The sequence below is a fragment of the Puma concolor genome, chromosome A1, assembly GCF_028749965.1.
Source record: "Puma concolor isolate L17-30 chromosome A1, mPumCon1.1.hap2, whole genome shotgun sequence".
Classification (NCBI taxonomy): domain Eukaryota; kingdom Metazoa; phylum Chordata; class Mammalia; order Carnivora; family Felidae; genus Puma; species Puma concolor.
In genome coordinates, this window is record NC_141667.1 from 126070550 (window position 1) to 126092661 (window position 22112).

General features: G+C 41.2%; 1 protein-coding gene across 2 annotated transcripts in view; it reads right to left on the reverse strand.

The window, feature by feature from the left end:
- Positions 1 to 22112, reverse strand: part of KDM3B (lysine demethylase 3B) — a 70781-nt gene that overhangs the window by 17705 nt on the left and 30964 nt on the right. For both annotated transcript variants that reach the window (XM_086702967.1, XM_086702963.1), the window contains 5 exons: positions 18044 to 19280; positions 16958 to 17159; positions 12640 to 12854; positions 11789 to 11941; positions 1655 to 1762 (listed from right to left, as the gene is read on the reverse strand). In XM_086702967.1, coding sequence (XP_086559093.1) covers positions 1655 to 1762; positions 11789 to 11941; positions 12640 to 12854; positions 16958 to 17159; positions 18044 to 19280 — 1915 coding nt within the window. The remainder of the gene's footprint in view (positions 1 to 1654; positions 1763 to 11788; positions 11942 to 12639; positions 12855 to 16957; positions 17160 to 18043; positions 19281 to 22112) is intronic.

Sequence of the window (22112 nt, forward strand, 5' to 3'; positions counted from 1 at the left end):
TCTGAGCTGTCAGCACAGAGCCTGACGCGGGGCTCGAACTCACCGACCGCGAGATCATGACCTGAGCTGAAGTCGGACGCTTAACCAACTGAGCCACACAGGCGCCCCCCATTTTAATTTTTTTAAATTAGTTTTCTTTATTTTTGACGGAAAGAGACAGCGTGAGTGGGGGAGGGGCAGAGAGAGAGGGAAACACAGAATCCAAAGCAAGCTCCAGGCTCTGAGCTGTCAGCAAAGAGCCCGATGCAGGGCCCAAACTCACGAACCATGAGATCATGACCTGAGCTGAAGTCAGACGCTCAACCCACTGAGCCACCCAGGCTTCCCGACCATGTAAACATTTTAAATTGTACACGTGAGATTTATATACTTTAACTTATATCTAAAAAAAAAAAAAAAAAGGAAAAGTGGGGAAAAAGTAGACCAATGTAAACTTAAAGTGAACATTTAACCAATGCTTAGATCAGTAGGGAGCAAGCATCCTACCAGTGCCCTGAGGGAGCCCCTCTGCTTGGAAGCGCTAGGGTATAAAGGATTCAACGAGTGCCCTCTGTCACACTGGAGGAGAATATAGGCAGTAGATTGATCATCTTCAATGTGTGTTATTGTAAGTATGGAAGGTGAAAACACATTTTTTGGAGGAATCATTGAAATAATGATTTCAATAGTGACATAAACATGACCATTCATAGGCTGCCTTCATGGATTCAAAAGGTTTGCTTACCTTCAGCTGGATTTTTACAAGCCTAAAAGCAAAGGTCTTTCTGGAAGCATGTGGGACTTTTTTCTATTCTGGTCCTGCCAACCACAGGAATGTAAAATGTTATGTAGAAAAGTAACCAACTTCTCTAACCTGAAAGGTGAGGCATAGTGTGTGCAATGGCTGCATAGAATCTAACACATATCTGAAGATTCAAATACTCAGAAAAATCTGGGGAAGCTTAACAAAAATCAGGCTGAGATAAAACCATTTTACCAGATCTTATGATATATGAATTAAACCTCAACTAAATAAAAAACTTTTTTTCCACCAAATTTATGTATTTTTATTTTTTCTTTGCTTAAAAATATTTTTTAAGGTTTATTTATTCTGAGATAGAGTGTGCAAGTGGGAGAGGAACAGAGAGAGAAGGAGAGAGAAAATCTCAAGCAAGCTTCCTGCTGTCAGAGCAAAGCCGGATGCGCAGCTTGATCCCACGAACCCCAGAAATCAGGACCTGAGCTTAAACCAAGAGTGAGACACTTAACTGAGTGAGCCAACCAGGTGCCCCTATTTATTTACTTATTTATTTTTTAAGTTTTTTTATTCAAGTAATCTCAATACCCAATGTGAGGCTCGAACTCATGACCCCAAGATCGACAGCCACATGCTCCTCTGACTGAGTCAGCCAGGAGCCACTCTTTGATCAAATTTAAAAAAAAACTCCTTTGGGTGCCTGGGCAGCTCAGTCATTTAAGCATCTAACTCTTGATTTCCACTCAGGTCAGGATCTCACAGTTCATAGGATCAAGCCCCAAGTTGGGCTCTGCACTGGCAGGGCAGAGCCTGCTTGGGATTCTCTCTCTCTCTCTGCCCCTCTCCTGCTTGCATACTCTTTCTCTCTCTCAAAAGAAATAAACTTTAAAAAAAAAAAAAAAAAAAGAACTCCCTTACCTGTGCCAGGGATAATCTGTGTAGGCATGAGATTCTCTGGTTCATGGGACTGCCCCTTTGCACACTTCAACCAGGAGAAAACTTCTTCATCACCCATCTCCTCCGTCTCTGAAACAGAAATGAAATGACTTTATTTATATTACTAGGGTCATAAGATGTATCCCTCTTAGTGAGTCAGAGTTTCAGATCCTAAAGGCCAATTTTCTCTTCAGCCAAAGAAGATAGTATCTAACTCAAAAAAATCTACTTCAGTGATTTACTGTTATTTATTGTATCTACATACAAAAAATCCAACAATTTAGTGTGCACTCCCATGAATTTTCATGAATGTATACAGCTGCATAAGCACTACCACAATCATAATATAGAACATTTCCATCTTCCTTCCTAAAGTTCCTTCGAGCCCTTTGCTTAAAGTCAATAGCCTTTTCTTAACCCCTGGTCACCAGTGGTCAACTTCCTAACACTAACATTTTTGCTTTTTCTAGAATTTCATATAACTGGAAGCATACAGTATATAGTCATTTGTGTTGGATTTATTTCATTTAGCATGATTGGAGATTCATCCATATTGTTCATGTATTGGCAATTCATTTCCTTTCATGGCTGAATACTATACTGTGGTATGGATATACATTTTTATTACCCATTTACCAGCTGGTGAACAGTTGGATTATTTCCAATTTGGGGCTATTATGAATAAAACTACTATTAACATCCAAGTACAATCTTTTGTGTGGACATATTTTCTTTTCTCATTTTTTAAAATGTTTATTTATTTTATGTGTTTATTTATTTTTGAGAGAGACACAGAGCACAAGTGGGGAGGGGCAGAGAGAGATCGGGACACAGAATCCAAAGAAGGCTCCAGGCTCAGAGCCGTCAGCAAAGAGCCTTACGCAGGGCTCAAACCCACGAACCGTGAGACTGTGACCTGAGCCGAAGTCAGACACCTAACCAAGAGAGCCACCCAGGTGCCCCTGATGTTTACTTATGAGATGGATAGACAGAGAGAAAGAGAGAGAGAAAGCACGAGCGTGGGGGAGGGAGGGAGAGAGGGAGAGAGAGAGAGAGAGAGAGAGAGAGAGAGAGATTGACGGAGGGAAGGAGGGAGGGAGACACAGAATCCGAAGCAGGTTCCAGGCTCTGGGCTGTCAGCAACAGAGCCCAACTCTGGGCTCAAACTCACAAGCTGTGAGATCATGACCTGAGCTGCAGTCGGACACTCAACTAACTGAGCCACCCAGGTGCCCCATGTGTGGACACATTTTCATTTCTCTCATAAACATGTAGAAGTGGGATGCTGGGTCATATGGAAAATTTATGTTTAAACTTATAAGACATGGTCATACCGTTTTCCAAAAGGATGGTACCAATTTCCATTCCTACCAGCAACTGTTAAGAGTTCTAGTTCCTCCACATTCTTGGAAACACCAGGTACTGTCAGTTTCTAAAATTCTAGCCTTCTAAGTGGGTAGAGGGGGTTCTCGTTACGGTTTTATTTTTTCCTTTTCCAAATGAGTAGTGGTAATTTTTTTAATGCCTTTATTTTCCATTGATCTATCTTCTTTGATAAAGTATCTGTTCAAATCTTTTGCTCACTTAAAAATCAGGTTGTTGTCTTCTTATTGAGTTGTGAGAGCTCTTTATGGTGGATTCAAGTCCTTTAACAAATAGGCAATCAGCAAATCTTTTCTCCCAATCTGTGGCTTGTCTTTTCATTTACTCAAAGTGTTGTTTGAGGAGCAAAATATTTCAAATTTGGTAACAATTTTTCTTTCGCTTTTTGTGTCCATATAAGTAGTTATCCAACCCAAGGACACAAAGATTTTCTATTTTTTTTTTCTAGAAATTTTGTAGTTTTAGCTTTTTATGGTTAGGCCTACAATTTACTTTTGATATATCGTGTGGGTAAAAATAAAGCTCATTTGGGGCGCCTGGGTGGCTCAGTCAGTTATGTGTCCATCCGACTTCGGCTCAGGTCATGATCTCACGGTTCATGAGTTTGAGCCCCACGTCAGGCTCTGTGCTGACAGCTCAGAGTCTAGAGCCTGCTTCAGATTCTGTGTCTCCCTCTCTCTGTGCCCCTCCCCACTCTATCTGTCTCAAAAATAAACACTAAAAAATAAACAAATAAAGCTCACTTTATTTAGTACAGATACACAATTATCCCAGTACCAGTTGTTGAACTATCTCTTCCCAACTGAATTATCTTGGCACCTTCATTACCTAATCAGCTGACTATATATGTGTGTACATCTCTGCTGTTATATTACCACAGTGCCTTAAATTCCTGTAGCTGTATAGTCTTAAAATGAAATAGTATAGGGGCGCCTGGGTGGCGCAGTCGGTTAAGCGTCCGACTTCAGCCAGGTCACGATCTCGCACTCCGTGAGTTCGAGCCCCGCGTCGGGCTCTGGGCTGATGGCTCAGAGCCTGGATCCTGTTTCCGATTCTGTGTCTCCCTCTCTCTCTGCCCCTCCCCCGTTCATGCTCTGTCTCTCTCTGTCCCAAAAATAAATAAACGTTAAAATGAAATAGTATAAATCCTCTAAATGCCTTCTTTCTCAAAATTGTTTTTGTTATTCTAGTCTTTTTTTTTTTTTAAGTTTATTTTTGAGAGAGAACATGCAAGCAGAGGAGGGGCAGAGAGAGAGAGAGAGAGAGAGAGAGAGAGAGAGAGAGAGAGAGGGACAGAAGATCCAAAACAGGTTCTGTGCTGACAGCAGAGAGCCCAACGTGGTGCTTGAACTCATGAACCATGAGATCATGACCCAAACTGAAGTCAGACCCTCAACCAACTGAGCCACCTAGGCACCCATAAATTTATTTTTTGAGAGAGACAGTGTGAGTGGGGGACAGAAAGAGAATTTTAGGCAGGCTCCACGCTGAACACGGAGCCTAACATTGGGCTCCATCCCACAACCCTGGGATCATGACCTGAGCCGAAATCAAGAGACGGATGCTCAATCAACTGAGCCACCAAGGCACCCCATGTGTTTCTTACCTATTAATTGAATTTATCCTTAAGCACTTCATGGTTTTTTGATGTTACTATAAATGATATTAATTTAAAAATTCAATTTCTAGTTGCTCATTGACAGCATATAGAAATATAATTGATTTTTGTTCAGTTTGTCCAGTAATCTTGCTTAAACTCACTTATTAGTTCTTGTAGCTTTTTTTGTAGATTACTTGGGGTTTTCTTTATTAAGTTTTTTTTTTTTTTTTTTAAGTTTATTTGAGAGAGAGAGGGAGAGGGAGTGCAAGCAGGGGAGAGGCAGAGAGAATCCCAAGCAGGCTCCATGCTCTCAGCAAAGAACTCAGCGCAGCTCTTTGAGCTCAATTCCATGAACCGAGCTGAAACCAAGATTCAGAGAGTTAACTGACTGAACCACCCAGGCGCCCCACCCAACGTGGGGCACAAACCCATGGCCCCAGATCAAGAGCCATATGCTCTTCCGACCAAGCCAGGCAGGAAGCCCTCCTTGGGGTTTTCTATATAGATGATCATGTCACCTGAGAATAAAACACATTTTACTTGGGGCACCTGGGTGGCTCAGTTGGTTAAATGGCTGACTTTGGCTCAGGTCATGATCTCACGGCTCATGAGTTCGAGCCGTGCATCAGGCTTGCTCCTGTCAGTGTAGAGCCTGCTTTGAATCTTCTGTCCCGTCCTTCTCTCCCTCACTTGCTGTCTTTCTCTCAAAAATAAATAAATCTTAAAATTTTTTTTTTACTTCATTCCAGTATATGCTTTTTGCGGGAGGGATGGCATTATGCTTTTGTCTTTTATTTCTCATGCTGACTAGTAACTCCAGCTCAGTGCTGAATAGAAGCTGTGAAAACAGGTATTTTTGTTTGCTCCTGATCTTAAGGAGAAATATTCAGTCTTTTGCATTATGTAAGATGTTCCTATCTATATCTAGGTTCAGTGTTTTTCGACCCTTATTTCTTTATCACTTCCCTCCCAAGACCTTTATAGACATTTTTTTTTTTTTTGGTAATTATACTACCCACCCCAAGAAAACTGAATGCAAGATACTCTGTATTGTACATACTGTTTCATTTTCCTTCTTCTTTTGAATTAACTGCTTTTGTATGATTTGCCTTTGTCTCCACTTTTGGCTGACTGGCTATATACACCTCTTTATTTGCTACTGTTTGTTCTTGGGTTTGTAGTATCTCTAGCTTACCACAGTCTGTCTTCAAATAGTATACCATTCTTCACACACTGTGTAAGATTCTTATATTCTTCCATTTCCCCTTCCTTTCCTTTGTGCTATTACATATTTTAATTTTACACATTTTTAAAAATTTTTTAATGTTTATTTTTGAGGGAAACAGAGTGCAAGCAGGGCAGGGGCAGAGAGAGAGAGACAGACAGACAGACAGAATCCAAAGCAGGCTCCAGGCTCTGAGCTATCAGCAAAGAGCCCAATGTGGGGCTTGAACCCACAAATCATGAGATCATGACCTGAGCCGAAGTTGGACGTTTAACCAACTGAGCCACCCAGGCACCCCTAATTTTACACATTATAAGTCCCAAATTACTTTGTTACTTTTGCTTTAAACAATTATCTTTTAAAAAGTTTAAAAATAAGAAAAAGTCTTTTATATGTAGTCACATATTTACCCATAGATGTTCTTCATTCCTTTGTGTAAATCCAAATTCCCTTACTGTATCTTTTTTTCCCCTTGAATAACTACCTTTGTTTGCACTGTGAATCTGCTGGTGATGAATTCTACCAGCTTTTCTTTGTCTGAAAGACTATTTCACTCTCGTTTTTGAAGATATTCTCACTAGGTATGAATTTTAGGTTAATAATTGGTTTTCAGCACTTTAAGATGCTGTTCCGTTGTCTTCAGTGGAAGAGCGTTTCTGACAACTTGGCTGTCATCTTTGTTAGTTTGTATATATAAAGTACTTTTTTTCCCTCTTGTGATTTTCAGATTTTCTCCTTATTGCTTTTCAGTAAGGTGGGTAATGATGTGCTTTGGTGTGGTTTTCTTTTAATTTAAAAAATGTTTATTTTTGAGAAAGAGAGACAGAGTGCAAGCAGGGGAGGGACACAGAAAGAGGGAGACACAGAATCAGAAGCAGGCTCCAGGCTCTGAGCTGTCAGCAGAGCCCGACAAGAGGCTCAAACACACAAACTATGAGATCATGACCTGGGCCAAAGTTGGATGTTTAACCAACTGAGCCACCCATGTACCCATGCTTCTTCTATTTGAGATTTATTGTTGATTTGTGGTTTTATAGCTTTTTCATCAAATTTGGAAAATTTTTGGAATTTTTCAGGTATTTTTTGTATCTGCTCTCTGACCATTTCTCTTTCTGAAACTCTAGTTAAAGTTCTGGCAGGCTGCCTGATATTTCCTATACATAAACAAGGCACTCTTTAACTTATAAATTTAAGTCTTTCTTCTCTTTGTGCTTAGTTTTGGATAGTTTCTATTGTTACATCTTTATATTCAGCTTCTTGTGCAGTATCTAATTTGCCATTAATCCCACCTAGTATAATTTTTTGGGGATTTTTTATCGCTAGACCATTTATTTGGGTCTTTTATGTATTTTCTATTTCTCTCATATTTCCCTTTATGTATTTATTTTTATTTATTTATTTATTTATTTATTTATTTATTTATTTATTTATTTTTTCAACGTTTTTATTTATTTATGGGACAGACAGAGACAGAGCATGAACGGGGGAGGGGCAGAGAGAGAGGGAGACACAGAATCGGAAACAGGCTCCAGGCTCCGAGCCATCAGCCCAGAGCCTGACGCGGGGCTCGAACTCACGGACCGCGAGATCGTGACCTGGCTGAAGTCGGACGCTTAACCGACTGCGCCACCCAGGCGCCCCATTATTTTTATTTTTTGAGAGAGAGAGAGAGAGAGACGGAGGGAGAGGGAGAGCGAGTGAGCATGTGCTTGAGTGAGGAAGGGGCAGAGGGAGGGGGAAAATCCATGCCCAGTGTGGAGCCCAACATGGGGTTTGATCTCACTACCGTGAGATGATGAATTGAGCCGAAATCGAGTCGGATGTTCAACCAGCTGAAATCAAGAGTCGGATGCTCAATTGACTGAGCTACCCAGGTGCTCTTCCCTTAATGTCTTTAAATATATTCATATGATTTATAATTGCTGCTTTAAGGCCTTTTTACAGTAATTCTATCATCACTGTCATTTCTGGATGTGTTTCTATTGAATGTTTCTTTCCCCCAGATTATTGGTCACATTCTTTTTTGCATACTTGATTATTCTTTTATTTAACAAAACTTTATCACTAAAGTATAGTTGACATGTACAGTTAACATACTAAAGTAGTTCCGGTGTACAACACAGTGATTTGACAATTCTATACATTATGCAATGCTCACTATAATAAATGTAGTTGCCATATGTCACCATACAATGTCACTACAATATTATTGACTATATTCTCTGTGCCATACTTTCCATCCTTTTGACTTATTTATCATTGGAAGTTTGTACTGCTTAATCCCTGATACGTATTTCACTCACCCCACCCCCATTGCCTCCCTTCTGGCAATCACTAGTTTGTTTTCTGCATTTATGAGTTTGTCTTGTTTTTTTTAAATTAATTTTTATTTTTTTTAAAGTTTCATTTTTGAGAGAGAAAGCAAGAGTAGGGGAGGAGCAGAGAGAGAGGGAGACAGAGGAAGTGAAGCGGGCTCTGCACTGACAGCAGAGAGCCCAATGTGGGGCTTGAACTCACAAACCATGAGATCATGACCTGAGCAAAAGCTGGATGCTTAACCGACTGAGCCACCCAGGCACCCCTATTTTTTTAAAGTGGTTTCTATGCCCAACGTGGAGCGTGAACTCATGTTCCCAGGATCAAGACATGCATGCTCTAGTGACTGAGGCAGAGAGGCACCCCCGTTTTGTTTTTTAGATTCCACATGTAAGTGAAAAATATGGTATCTTTATTTCACTTAGTGTAATACCCTGTAGGTCCATCTCTGTTGCTGCAAGCGGCAAGATGTCATAGTTTTTTATGGCCAAGTAATATTCCATAATGTATATGTAGGTGTATACATGTATATACACACTTAGGCTACTTCTGTATCTTGCCTGTTGTATATAACAGTGCAGTAAACATAGGGGTGCATATATCTTTTTGAATTAGTGTTTCCATCTTCTTTGAGTAATTACCCAGTAGTGGAATTACTGGATTGCATTTCTGTATTTTATTTTTTGAGAGACTTCCACACTGTTTCCACAGTGGCTACACAGATTTACATTGCCACCAACAATGCACAACCATTCCTTTTATTTCCACACCCTCCCCAACACTTGTCATTTCTTGTCTTTTTGATACTAGCCATTCTGACAGGTGTGAGGTGGTATCTCATTGTAGTTTTTATGTGCATTTACCTGATGAGAGTGATGTGCAGCGTGCCTTCATGTATCTTTTGGCCATCTGTAGGTCTTCTTTGAAAAAATGTCTATGCAGGTCCTCTGCCCACTTTTTAATCGGGCAGTTTTTTTTTTTTTTTTTTTTTTTTTTTTGGTGTTGAGTTGTGTAAGTATTCTAGTTTGGATATTAACTCTTTATTGGATATATCATTTGCAAATATCAAATATCTTTTCCCATTCAGAAGGTTGCCTTTTTGTTTTGTTGGTGGTTTCCTTCGCTGTGCAAAAGCTTTCATTTATTTTTCTTTTGTTTTCCTTGCCTGAGGAGACATATCCAGAAAAATGTTGCTATGGCCAGTGCCCAAGAGATTACTGCCTGTGCTTTCTTACAGGTGTTTTATGGTTTTGGGTCTCACATTTAATTCTTTAATCCATTTTGAGTTTATTTTTGTGTATGGGGTAAGAGGGTAGTCCAGTTTCATTCCTTTGCATGTAGCTGTCTAGTTTTCTCAGCACCATTTACTTAAGAGACTCACACCTGATTATGCTTTTTTTTTTTTTTTTTAAGTAAACTTTATCCTCATTGGGGGGCTCAAACTCAAGACCTTGGCTCTACCAAATGAGCCAGCCATTTAGCTGATTATTACTCATACCCTGATTTTTCCTGATTGAATGCAGAGCTTTGTGACTTTAATGTTTCAGAGTACTGGATTTTGTTGTAATCCTTTAAAGAATGTTTGATTTTAGTCTGGTGCATAGTTAAGTAACCTGCAGATCAGTTTGATCCCTCCAAGGCTTGCTTTACACTTTGTTATGGCATCTGCACAGCAGCCATTATTCTGGGACTACATTAGTCCCACTGCTAAAACGTGACCCTTGTGCACTCTTATCCAGAGTCTTTCCAGTCTGGCTCGTGGCAATACAAATAGTAAGTTCTGGAAATTATTCAATCAATTGCTTTCTGAAAGTTCCTTTTTGGGCCTTAAGGAGTTTCACCTCATGTGTGTGCAGATCACTACAGAGCCAAAAACTGAGGTGATCTCTCTGCAGTTCTAACGTCTTCAGCACTCTGCCTCACTCTTCTCAGACTCTTATCTCTTTTTCAGTTCAGTGAGACTGTCAAACCGTTGTAGTTGCTTTTCCCTCTACTATAGCCTGGAAACTGCCTGCGGGCAGTAAACGGGAGCAATTGTAGGATGTGCCTTGTTTCTTCCCTTCTCTTAAGAGACAGACTCATGCTGCCTGCTGTCCAATGTTTAAATCCATGATTTCATATATTTAGTCTGGTTTTCTTATTGTTTATGGCAGGAGGGCAATTCCTGTAGAAGTTAATCTTTCGTGGGCAGAAGTGGAAGATCTAATAGCTACATAACACATAGTACCTAGTAGATGTCAGGCCCTGTGCTAACCATTTCAAGTACATGATCTCATTTAATCCTCACAACAATGCTGTGAGAGAAATACTCATATTATCTTTGTTTTATAGATAAGGAAACTGAAGCTCTGAGGGATTAAGAAAATAGCCTAAGATACCACAGGTGGTGTAAAAGATGTGGAAGTAGGATTCAAATCCCAGTTGCATACCTCTAAACCACCATGTTCCAAGGGTTACACAATATCTCTGAAGAGGGAAGAATGAGGTTAAGGGCCAAGTAGTAAGATAAAGCAAGGAAAAAAGGAAGCACAAGATTTGAATAGCCTTTTTCCAAAGATGAATACAGCCAACAAGCACATGAAAAGACGGTCAACACCATTAGTCATCAGGGAAATGCAAATCAGAATCACACAATGAAACAGGGACTACTTCATAGCCACTGTGATGGCTATAACCTAAAAGGCAGACAATAATAAGCATTGGCAAAGACGTGGAAAAACTGGAAGCCTTGTGCATTGCTAGTGGGATTATAAAATGATGTAGCTACTAAGGAATACAACTTGGCAGTTTCTGAAAGAATTAAAAACATAGGACTGCCATATAACACATAAAACCCATTAGGTATATACTCAAAAGAAATGAAAACCTATGTTCACACAAAAACCTGTACACAAATGTTCATAGTGGTACTTTTCATAATAGCTCAAAACAGACACAACCTACATGTCCACTGACTAATGAATGGATAGACAAAATATAATATACCCATACAATGGAATATTATTTGGCAACACAAAAGAATGAGTTAATGATACGTGCTATCACATGGATGAAGCTTTAAAACAGTATGCTAAAGTGAAAGAAGTCAAGTCCCAGGAGGCCAAATATCGTATGATTCCATTTATATGACATGTACAGAACAGGGAGAGATGAGACAGTAAGAAGATTAATGGTTACCAAGGGTTGAGGAGAGGGAGAAAAATAGGGAGTTAGTGCTACAGGTTACATTTTTTTTTGGAATGACAAAAGTGAAATTTGATAGTGGAAATGGTTGCACAACCTTGAGAATATACTAGAAACTTTTGAATTGTACACTTTAAAAGGGTGAATTTTATGGCATGTGAATTATATCTCTATAAAGATGCTGTTAAAAAAAAAACACACACACAAGGGAAGATGAAGAATAACTCTCCTTGGATTGTTTTAGCCTTCCCAGTTAGGCTGGAATATTGGCAACCACAACGCCTCATAATGCAACAAAAATGAGTGAAGCTAAGCAGCTAAAATGGGGGCACAAACCCATTCTTGCTTCAAGTCCCATACCTCCAATGACAGGTTACCTTTAGAATTGAACAGGACAATATTTGCTCACCACTGCGCGGACGGCTTTTTCTGAGCCTGTAACAGTCAAGGCAGACCCCAAATCCACATTTGCGACAAACCCAGTGGATGTTGAAGAGAGTTGTTTCACATACATCACACATCTCCCGCACACCACGCACTGCTCGCTTCCATGCCACTTTCTCTGGTGGAAAGAGGAAGAGGGATATTGTTGGCATTGATCATCCTGAATAACAGTAAAAGACTACAGATCCACTGACTGCTCCTCAAACTGTTTTGTCCAGCAATCAAACTCAAAGATGCAAGAAGTTAGTGTTTCTATAAATGTAAGAGAAACAAAATAGATGGAATTGTTAATATTTCTAAACAAGTGTCAACGATATAAATGCCACGTGTTGTTACTTAAAGATACTGTAAAAATGTCAATGTGGGGGAGTCTGAAATAAGAGGATTCTTCACTTGAAATGTAGGTATAAATGTCTTGGGAGAATTTTTCTTGGTGTAGAAATAGGGTACAGTATCTCACAGATATGGAAACATCATCAATGTCTGAATAACAGTGGGTTCTAGGTATGAAACATCGTACCCACTAGCACTTCATCTACTCACAAACCACATAATATCACTTACTAATACAAATAGGTTCAAAGCAAACTCAAAGTATTTAGAGTGACCCAAACCCAGACAGGGATCAAGGAAGGAATAATGTCTGCTGGATATAGTTAGAGCCTCAGCTCCTTAGTTTGCTACAAAGAGAAGTCTTATCAGTCTTAATTTGTCCACAGAGAATGCCATTTGTCACTCCTTCTACTCCTGTGACGTAACAGAAAATACAAGTTCCCAAATAGAAGTGCCTGGAAGACAAGGAAGTGGGTGTCTTACGATGTGGCTCCACCATCATCATGGCCTCTTTCTCTGACATCACGAGCTGGCAGAACTGGTCCCCAACGTTGGCCAGGATGTATTTTGAGGTTTCTAGGTCTATTCCTTCTGCAAGGGAGGAAGAGGGAATCCACAGGTTCATGGCATCAGGGTCACTTTGCTGGGGACTCAGAAACCCCTCCACACGGAGTACTCCCTTTCGAGTGAAGATCAACCTGAGATAGGAAGGCAGATAATCAAATACATGGTAAATAGCAGCCATGCAAACTAAAACACACCTAAAAGCCTAGGATCTACAAAAATTAAATGAGCCTTAAAAGGCATTAGAGTGCATTAAGAATTTTCACCCTAGTGGGGCACCTGGCTAGCTCAGTCAGAAAAGCATGTGACTCTTGATCTTGGGTTTATGAGTTCCATCCCCACATTGGGTGTAGACATATTTAAAAAGGAAAAAAAAAAGGGGCACCTGGGTGGCTCAATCGGTTAAGCGTCCGACATCGGCTCAGGTCATGATCTTGCGGTTCATGAGTTCAAGCCCTCTGTCGGGCTCTGTGCTGACCGCTCAGAGCCTGGAGCCTGTTTCAGATTCTGTGTCTCCCTCTCTCTCTCTGACCCTCCCCCGTTCATGCCCTGTCTCTCTCTGTCTCAAAAATAAATAAACGTAAAAAAAAAAAAAAAAAAAATTAAAAAAAAAAAAAGGAAAAAAAATTTTTTTTAAGTTTATTCATTTATTCTGAGAAAGAAAGAATGTTAGAGGGATAGATACGGGCAGAGATAGGGAGAAAAAAGAATCCCAAGGAGGCTCCACGCCGTGAGCACAGAGCCTGATGTGAGGCTTGATCTCATGAGCTGTGAGATCATGACCTGAGCCAACATCAAGAGTCAGATGCTTAACTGGCTGAGCCACACAGGCACCCCTCCAAATTTTATTTATCTATTTTTTTTTAATGTTTATTTATTTTTGAGACAGAGAGAGAGACAGAATGTAGCAGGGGAGGAGCAGAGACGGAGGGAGATACAGAATCTGAAGCAGGTTCCAGGCTCCGAGCTGTCAGCACAGAGCCCGATGTGGCGCTTGAACTCACCAACCATGATATCATGACCTGAGCCAGCCAGGTGCCCCCAAATTTTGTTTAAAAACTAATTTTCAAAAAATAAAAACAAAACAAAAAAATAAAAATAAAAACGAATTTTCACCCTATTTGACCAACACAGTATACATTCTCTGCAATAGTAGAAAGGCTTATTATTAACACTTAATATGTCTGGGTTCTTTAAAAAGCTGTGTCAAGAAACATCTTTCAGTTTCTCTATCCACCAGAGTGGTGTGCACCCACACCACTGAATGTGACCAGAGGAAAACAGCCATGCTCATTGTCTCATTTGAAATTCACGTCTAACTATGTCAGCTGAGCCTTCATGTTGCCTTCCAGTTACAACAGTTTCCTGGTGCACGCCCTCTCCTAGATGCATGTTTCGTAGCTTCTCTTTTCTTTTCTAACCTCCAATATAATTCTCTCATGAGGACCTTGTTATGTATTCCATGGAGAAAATACAAGGAGTCAGAAGAGATGTCCCCCAAATTCCCAACACCATACTACCATGCCTTCCTGCAAATGGGCCCATGTTCCATCTGACGTGCTGCTGCTAGGAATGAACTAGGATCCCAGCGAAGACCATTCTCTCCACCTATGCTCTACATCCTCTACATCCTCTCACGTAGGCAGCCCTCCACATATTGTTTCTTCTACATCATCTATCTTCCTCTCTACTGAATCATTCTTGTATTTGAACTATCTCAAAAATTCTCTAAGAATTTTCTATCTCAAAAATCCTCTCGATCCCACACCCCCCTCCATTTATCTGCTTGTAAGAGCAATGTTTCTTGACCGAGTTGTCTATACTGATGGTTACCAGCTCCTCTTCCCTTTCATTTTCTTACTCCACTCCAATCAGGCTTTCCCTCACCAACATACCAAAATCGTTTTTTGACAAGGTCATTACCCCTCATTAAATCCAACAGTCACTTTCCGTTCTCATCTGACTTGACCCAATCCCCAGTATTTGCCAGAGTTCATTATTCCTTCCTGGAAATACTTTCTTCACTTGCCTTCCAGGATACCTTACTGGCTGTTCTTTCTTAGCTGCCTTTACTAGCTCCTCCTCATCTTTCCCATCTGTCAATGTGGGAGAACTCCAGGACTCGGTCCTAGGAATGCTTTTCTTCTTTGTCTACATTTGGACTCCTTCAGTAATCTCAATTAGGCTTAAATACCTGATGACATCGAAATTTTTATCTGCCTGGACTTTTCCCCTCAACTCTAGAGTTGAGTTTCCAGCTGCCCTTTCAACATCTCCATCTAGAAATCTTTTTTTTTTTAAGTTTATTCATTTATTTTTGAGAGAGAGAGAGAGAGAGAGAGAGAGAGAGAGTGTTAGTTAGTTAATTCAGAGGAGGGGCAGAGAGAGAGGGAAAGAGAGAGAATCCCAAGCAGGCTCTGCCCTGTCAGCATGGAGCCTGATGTGGGGCCCTAACCCACAAACCCTGATTTCATGACCTGAGCCAAAATCAAAAGTTGGACATTCAACCGACAGAGCCACCCAGGTGCCCCTCAATCTAGAAATCTAATAGGCATCTCAAATTTTACATGCCCAAATTAAAAGTTCCCATTTTCTTCCCCAAACCCGCTTTTCCCTAAGGAATCTCCTCATCAGTAAATTGCAGTCCCATTTTTCCAGTTTTCAGGTCAAAAGCTGTAGAATCCATTTCTTCTTTCATGCTCCACATCTGATCAATCAGAAAATCCTGTGAGTTCTACCTTCAAAATATATCCTCAATCCAACTGGACTCATCACTTCCATCACTAAGCTACTGTCATTCTCACCTGGATAATTCCAACAGCCTCCTAATTTCTCTGTGCTCCTGCCTTTGCTTCAATATAATCTATCCTCAGTAAGGTAGTCACAGTGATCCTTTAAAACATTCCTCAGCGTCACTCATCAACTCAAAACCTCCAATGACTTCTTATCCAGCACAAAAGCCAAGGCCCTTAGATTAGTCCTTTAAAATATGGACTCATCATTAATTTTGTGACCTCAATTCCCCTGCCCCCATTCTGTATTTTAGCCGCCCTAGGTCCACAAACACACCAGGAATATTCCATCCTCAGGACAGTTGCCCTTGTGCCCTCTACCCGGAAAACTTGTCTCTCAGAGACATGTGTGGTCCACTCCCTCACCTCCTTCATGTCTTTACTCAAGTCTTACTTATCTTCTCAAGTCATCCTATTTAAACTATAGCCTCTCTAGGGGCGCCTGGGTGGTTCGGTGAGTGGAGTGTCTGACTTTGGCTCAGGTCGGGATGTTGTGGTTCGTGAGTTCGAGCCCCGCATTGGGCTCACTGCTATCAGCACATGGCCTGCTTTGGATCCTCTGTGCCCCACTCCCTCTGCCTCTCCCTCGCTCACATGCACATGCTCTCTCTCAAAAAAACAAAAACAAAAACCCCCCACTAAACTGTAGGCTTTCTAACCTCCCCACAGTTCAATCCTCTTTCCTGTCCTTATTTTTCTCAGTTATTAACAGCTAACATGCCATACATTTAATCTCTTTTCCTTATTTATTGTCTGCCTCCTCAGCAAACCTCTGAAGGGCTAGATTTTTATGGTTTTATACAGTGTTTAATCCTCAAAGCCTACAACGATGGCTGGCACAGAGTATGTGCTCAGTAAACATTTGCAGAATAAGTGAAGCTACACTATGTGGATAAATCATTTGGATTTCTGTATCTTAAAAATTAAGATTTCTTGGAAGATTGTTTAGAAGAAATTCTTCTTCTAAGTTTATCAAGCAGAAAAAAGTGACTATCTGCTGTTTGGTAAAAGCAGGGGATACTCCCAGGATTTTCATCAGTTATATCTATTCCAAAGACACTTCACAGTATCTCCTCATCTTACTTGCCCTTCTCCCTGAGACTCAAGTTACTCTAGCATTGTAGAGGAATAAAGGGTCAGACACATCCATAATACAAAATAGCATGCTCTGCTTCTACCACTGGTTTCAAATGGAATCCAAATTAGGAATGACTCAACGTAGTTCAGGGGCCAGCGGCTGAGCTGTTCAGTTCCCTAAGGACAAAGCCACAAGTCACTTCACAATCCAAACTGAATGGCTACTATGGATAGAGCCTCAGCAAAGACTCAAGAGCAAACAGGTTAAGGAAAACAAGGAATAGACTGGACATATGCTTACAGATTCAGAGAGTGGGAGTTGTATATCACTAATGGAAAGTGGGAAGGAGACAGGCAGGTTTGGGTACCTCCGGAAGTGAAAGAAGCGGCAGGCCACAGTGGAATCATCTTGCTCCTGTTCTTTAAACTTCCGATACCGCTCCAGGCGGCATTCCCGACACTTGTGCAGGTGAGGAGCCACATTGATGCATGACCCATCCTGCAGGAAGGGCTCTCCAGACTGCTTCAGCTTCTTCACCTTGCTCACATCTTTTAGCACTGACTGGCCAACTGTGGCAAGGGAAGGAGAAACAGTTGGTCATGATTGGTATTAATGAGACCCAATAACATAATCCTCTTGGGGATGAATTCTTGTCCTGACCTGGGTCATTGCTCCTTGCCATGGCTGGGCTTGTGTGCATCATGTCCAGCCGTGACAGAAAGGGAGGGAGCCAAGAGGCTTCAAAAGGAAGCTAAGGACCATGGAGAATTTGTGGGCATTGCCCCATTACAAGGAAACAACTCTGGTATGGGTGAGGAAAACCCAAGAAGGCAGAAGGTAGCCACTTGCCTCTAGACTCTCAGGATACGACTGTTCTACTAATCACAGACTGTTGGGCCCCCATGGTACCAATTCCTAATGACAATAGTAATGGACGCTTGCCTTTACACATTTCTGGGCTAGAAGCTCACAGCATAGGAGTTAATGGCTTTTGGAAGAGGTGTTAAAACCTGATATATGTAACAGAGAGAAGTAAATTTGAGGGGTGATTCTTTTTGCCTAATTAAGTCTATGAAAGGCTGCTATGTGAGAACAGAGTCCAGTACTCAGTAATTCCTCTAAAGTAAATTAAAGAGGATGGGCCAAAGAGAAGTAGAAAGGGATGAGAAAAACACCGGGAAAGAACTCTTGACTGAAAGGAGTATCAGGGGTCTTCCCTTTCTCTGTCCTCATTATACAGGTAGATATCCCTCTTACAGTGTTGGGGTTTAGATGCAATCCTGCCCTGAACCAACAGGTCTGATGAGGGGCCTCTAATAGGCCCTTTTGGCCATGTTATTCTATGTGATTACAGAACTTTCCATCAAAGAAAGGGCTTCTGCTGCCCAAGACCACAACAGGCATTCGAAGCCAGTGCCAGAGCCAAGCCCATGAATAAGCCCAGCAAGATCACCTTTCAGGGGGGCGGTCCGTGGCCGGCCCTTCGGGGCCTGCTTCCCTTTGCCTTTGCCCAGTAATAGCTCAGCACTGCGCTCCCCATTGGGGCCCAGCTTCCCCATCAGGTGCTCTGGAATCCCCTTCAGGCCAGTCTTGGCCTGCAGCTGCTCCTCAGAGTCGCTCAAATCTGATAGGTCACTGTTGGTACTGGAGTCCGAGTCCTGTCTGCAAGCCAAGCTTCGCTCATCCAGTGAGAACCTTTTCACAGCTTCAAAAGGAGCTTTGTTCTCCTGTGAAAAATCTGCTGGGGAGGACAGAAAGCTGCCTGAGTGCCTGCCAAAGACGTTACTAAAGGTTTTGAGGAGGGGATTGTCCTGTTGCCCAGGCCCCACAGTTGGCCTCTCCTCTGTGGGGCTGGAGGAGAGAGTAGGCATCTCAATGGGTTGGGTGAGGCTGCTGGTGGGTGAACTGGAGCGGCCATTCCCCATGGCAGAGAGGCTCGGACCCCCGGTGGTAAGAGTTGAGCCCAGAACACCAGACACCAGTTTGGAGGAGTCAGTTGTGATGAAGAGGGTTTTCTTCTTTGCTAAAGATGCCGAATCTGTAGAAGAGTGAGCCTCGGGCCAGCTGGGTGCTGCCTTAGAGGTGACAGTGGTAGCAGAGGAAGAGCTACCTGACGCCTGAGATGCAAAGCTGCTGAAAGGGCTATGTTCAACTTTCTCCACAAATGCTAGGAAAGGGTTAGAGGGCTCTTCTCGGGATAGTTTAGGGGGTTGTAAAAATAGATTTTCATGACTCTCTGGGGTGCGGGCGTTTAGGAGGCTCCGTGGGAAGGCTGGCGTGAGGGTGGGCATGGACTCTGCAGGCACCTTCCGGTCCACAGAGCTGCCAGCTTTAGAGCCTGATTTAGTGTCTGCTCCAAGAGCCGATCTGCCTTTACACAGGCTCTCAAGGCTTTGTTTGAATGAGTCTCGACTGGAGGAATCATCAGCCAAACTCTCTGAAACGGTAGTGAAGTAGTTACTGGTGGGTAAAGTTTGGGACATGCATTGAAAAAACAAGTTTTTGGAGAGATCAGAGTCTTTCTGAGACTCTGGTGCAGAGCTACAGCCAAAAGAGAAACCCAAAGGTTTATTCTCTGTGGCTAGAACCCCATTGGACTGGCTCCTTCCACTTCCAAAAGTCAAAGGTTGTGATGAACTTGGGAGAGATGCTCCAAATCCAGAAGAGGCCAGAACAGTACTTCTTGAATTCTGAAAAGAAGATAGCCTGAATTAGTAATTCTAGTTTCTCTTGACAACCTTACCACCTCTTTCCTGGGCCTAGGCCAACATTTCTTGTGGGTCAAATCAACTTTTCTCCCCTACAATTCCATGAAAACTGCTCTTATAACTAGATTTTTACCAGTGTTAGAGATGACACCTGCCACAGACCACACAGAGGGCATCTTTAACAAGGTGAGCTATAGACAGCAGGATGTCACTCACCCTGCCACTCCCTTGACTGTTAGCCAACTGGCTGTCACAGTACTAGGAGGCTGTGTAGGATTCTCAGTTTCTACTTGGAAATGGAAGATTCTACCAGGAATTGGAGAAAAGGATTCCTGAACAGACAGATACTAGCTTTTACTCTGAAATGTACCTAGTGACCCTGTTATATTAATCTCCCTCAATGATCTTAGCTACTGTCAAAGTTTCGATTTATTTAAACTAACTGCCCATTTTACAAAAGTGACTTCTGCCCCATAACAAGGAAAAATATTCTCTTTCTTAGTCTGAAACTCCCCAAGATGGACCCTTTTAGAATTTGGCCATTTATTTATGCGTCCAAATCAATCTAAAAGTTGAGTATCTACTTCAATTAAAGTTAGACCTAAAGGTGTTAAATTATCAGGGCATCTGGGTGACTCAGTCGGTTAAGTGCCCGACTTCAGCTCAGGTCAGGATCTCACGGTCCGTGGGTTCGAGCCCCACGTTAGACTGTGCTGACAGCTCGGGAGTCTGGAGCCTGCTTCAGATTCTGTGTCTCCTTCTCTCTCTCTGCCCCTTCCACATTCGTGCTCACTCCCTCTCTCTCAAAATAAAAGATGTTAAAAAAAAAAGATGTTGAATTACAAAGCACTCATTACTGAACCCTTCTGTTATCATTAGGATCTAACAAGCCTCCAAACAAGAAAAGTGTAGATACTGATACACCCACCAAACAAAAGCATTCAGCCTAACACATTGGAGAATGAAAAAAAAATTTTCCTTTTTTTCACCTTGTTAATGTTAACTTCTGCATGTAAATAAAAGGTGTGTGCATAAAGAAGGGGAGGATCACTTTCATATATATTATACAAAGAGGGAAACATTCACCCACAGGTGGGTTTGAACATTTAAAATCAACCTTCAGGTAGTAGTAGTAGGATACCATTAAACATTCATTTTAAAACATGGCAAATAAAAATTATTCTAGGAGTGCTTAACGGATATGGAGTTTCCTTCTGGGGCGATGAAAATCACCACTAGAAAGTGGTGATTCTTGTGTAACATTGTGGATGTACTAAATACTACAGTATTGGAACACTTTAAATGGTTAAAATGGTAAATCTAATGGTTATTACTTTTCCACATTAAAAAAAAATTATTCCAGATAAATGAAAGGGCTATTGTTCAAAAAAAGGTGTTAATTTACTTAAGGTACTCATTAAATATGCAAGAAGAGCCTACATTAGGACTTTCCTTCAGGATGGCACAGAGGCATGAGAACCAGGCATGCCACCTATGGCTTGTCTCCAGTTGACATTTGCTACAGAGGCTGCTTCAGGGCATTTTAGAGTTAAAAACTTAAAGTTGTTTATTATTTATTTATTTATTTTCTTTAAGGTAAACTCTACTTAGTCAAACTCACGAACCGGAGATCAAGAGTCACATGTTCTACTACCAACTGAGCCAGCCAGTAACCCCATTATACTTTTTCTTTTCCTTCCCACTAATCAACTACTACTGACTTAAACCCCTTCCCAACTAAAAAGAAGAGACAAGAAAGACACAGCCCTAAGAATTGTCTGTTGTTTCATTAAGCAGAATTTGGCCAGAAGCCTGACACCTGCATGACTCCAAGGATCCAGCATGGGTAGCTTAGGTTTCACTACTAAAGTTACCCTTTGAAAATAAATATACACATGAATGCAAAATAATTTGGATGGTCTTTCATTTTCCTTCACATGATTAAATTCTAAATCCTCTTCTTATAAGAAAGTGATGACAAATTGATTTCAACTTAATTTTTAGGGCAAGAAATTTCCTGGGGGCTATGTCCCTAATTTAGATGTGATACCATAATGAAACATCCTTTTCTGTACTTCTAAATCATATCCCAGGAGAATACCTAGGCTGACACATTACCAAAATCACTGATACAGTCACAGAAACTTCTCCAATCTATTTGGAAAAGAAATGCCCTTTGAATCCACATTTCTTCTAATCAGCTTTGCTACCCCAAGAATAATAGCATTCAGTGGATCTCCCAGCATATAAAATTTGGTCTACTTTGTAACCCCCTTTACATCTACACAGCCTTTGGCATGGAGTGGATTTTAATTAGTTTGAGCAATATAATGACTTATACACGGTAGAAATTCACTTAAGATCCTTACCTACTTCTCTTGGGAATGCTGGTCAACTAACAAAGGACAAACCATTTACCAGTATGAAATCTGCATTTACAAACCTTCTCTTCTGCCTGGACATTTCACCTCCCTGCCCATCCTTGCACACTAGGGATTCACAAATCACATTTGCTAGGAGGGGACGAACTCAGATGAAATGTATATGCCATGTTTTATCTGGCATTGTTATGCCTATAATGATTCCATCTTAAGATGTGAGCTCCTTCAAATAGGGATTTCAATTCCTTCTCTATAATATACAGTACTTAGCACACAGTAGTTTCTTATACATAATTAAAAAAATCATTTAGTACTTTTTGTATTTCATATTCCAGCTTGAGAAACAGCCAGTTTGAAAGAAAATGACTAGCATCATAAATCATTCTGTGGTGTACAAGAGTCAAGACTGTGAGAAATGATTTTGATATTGTTT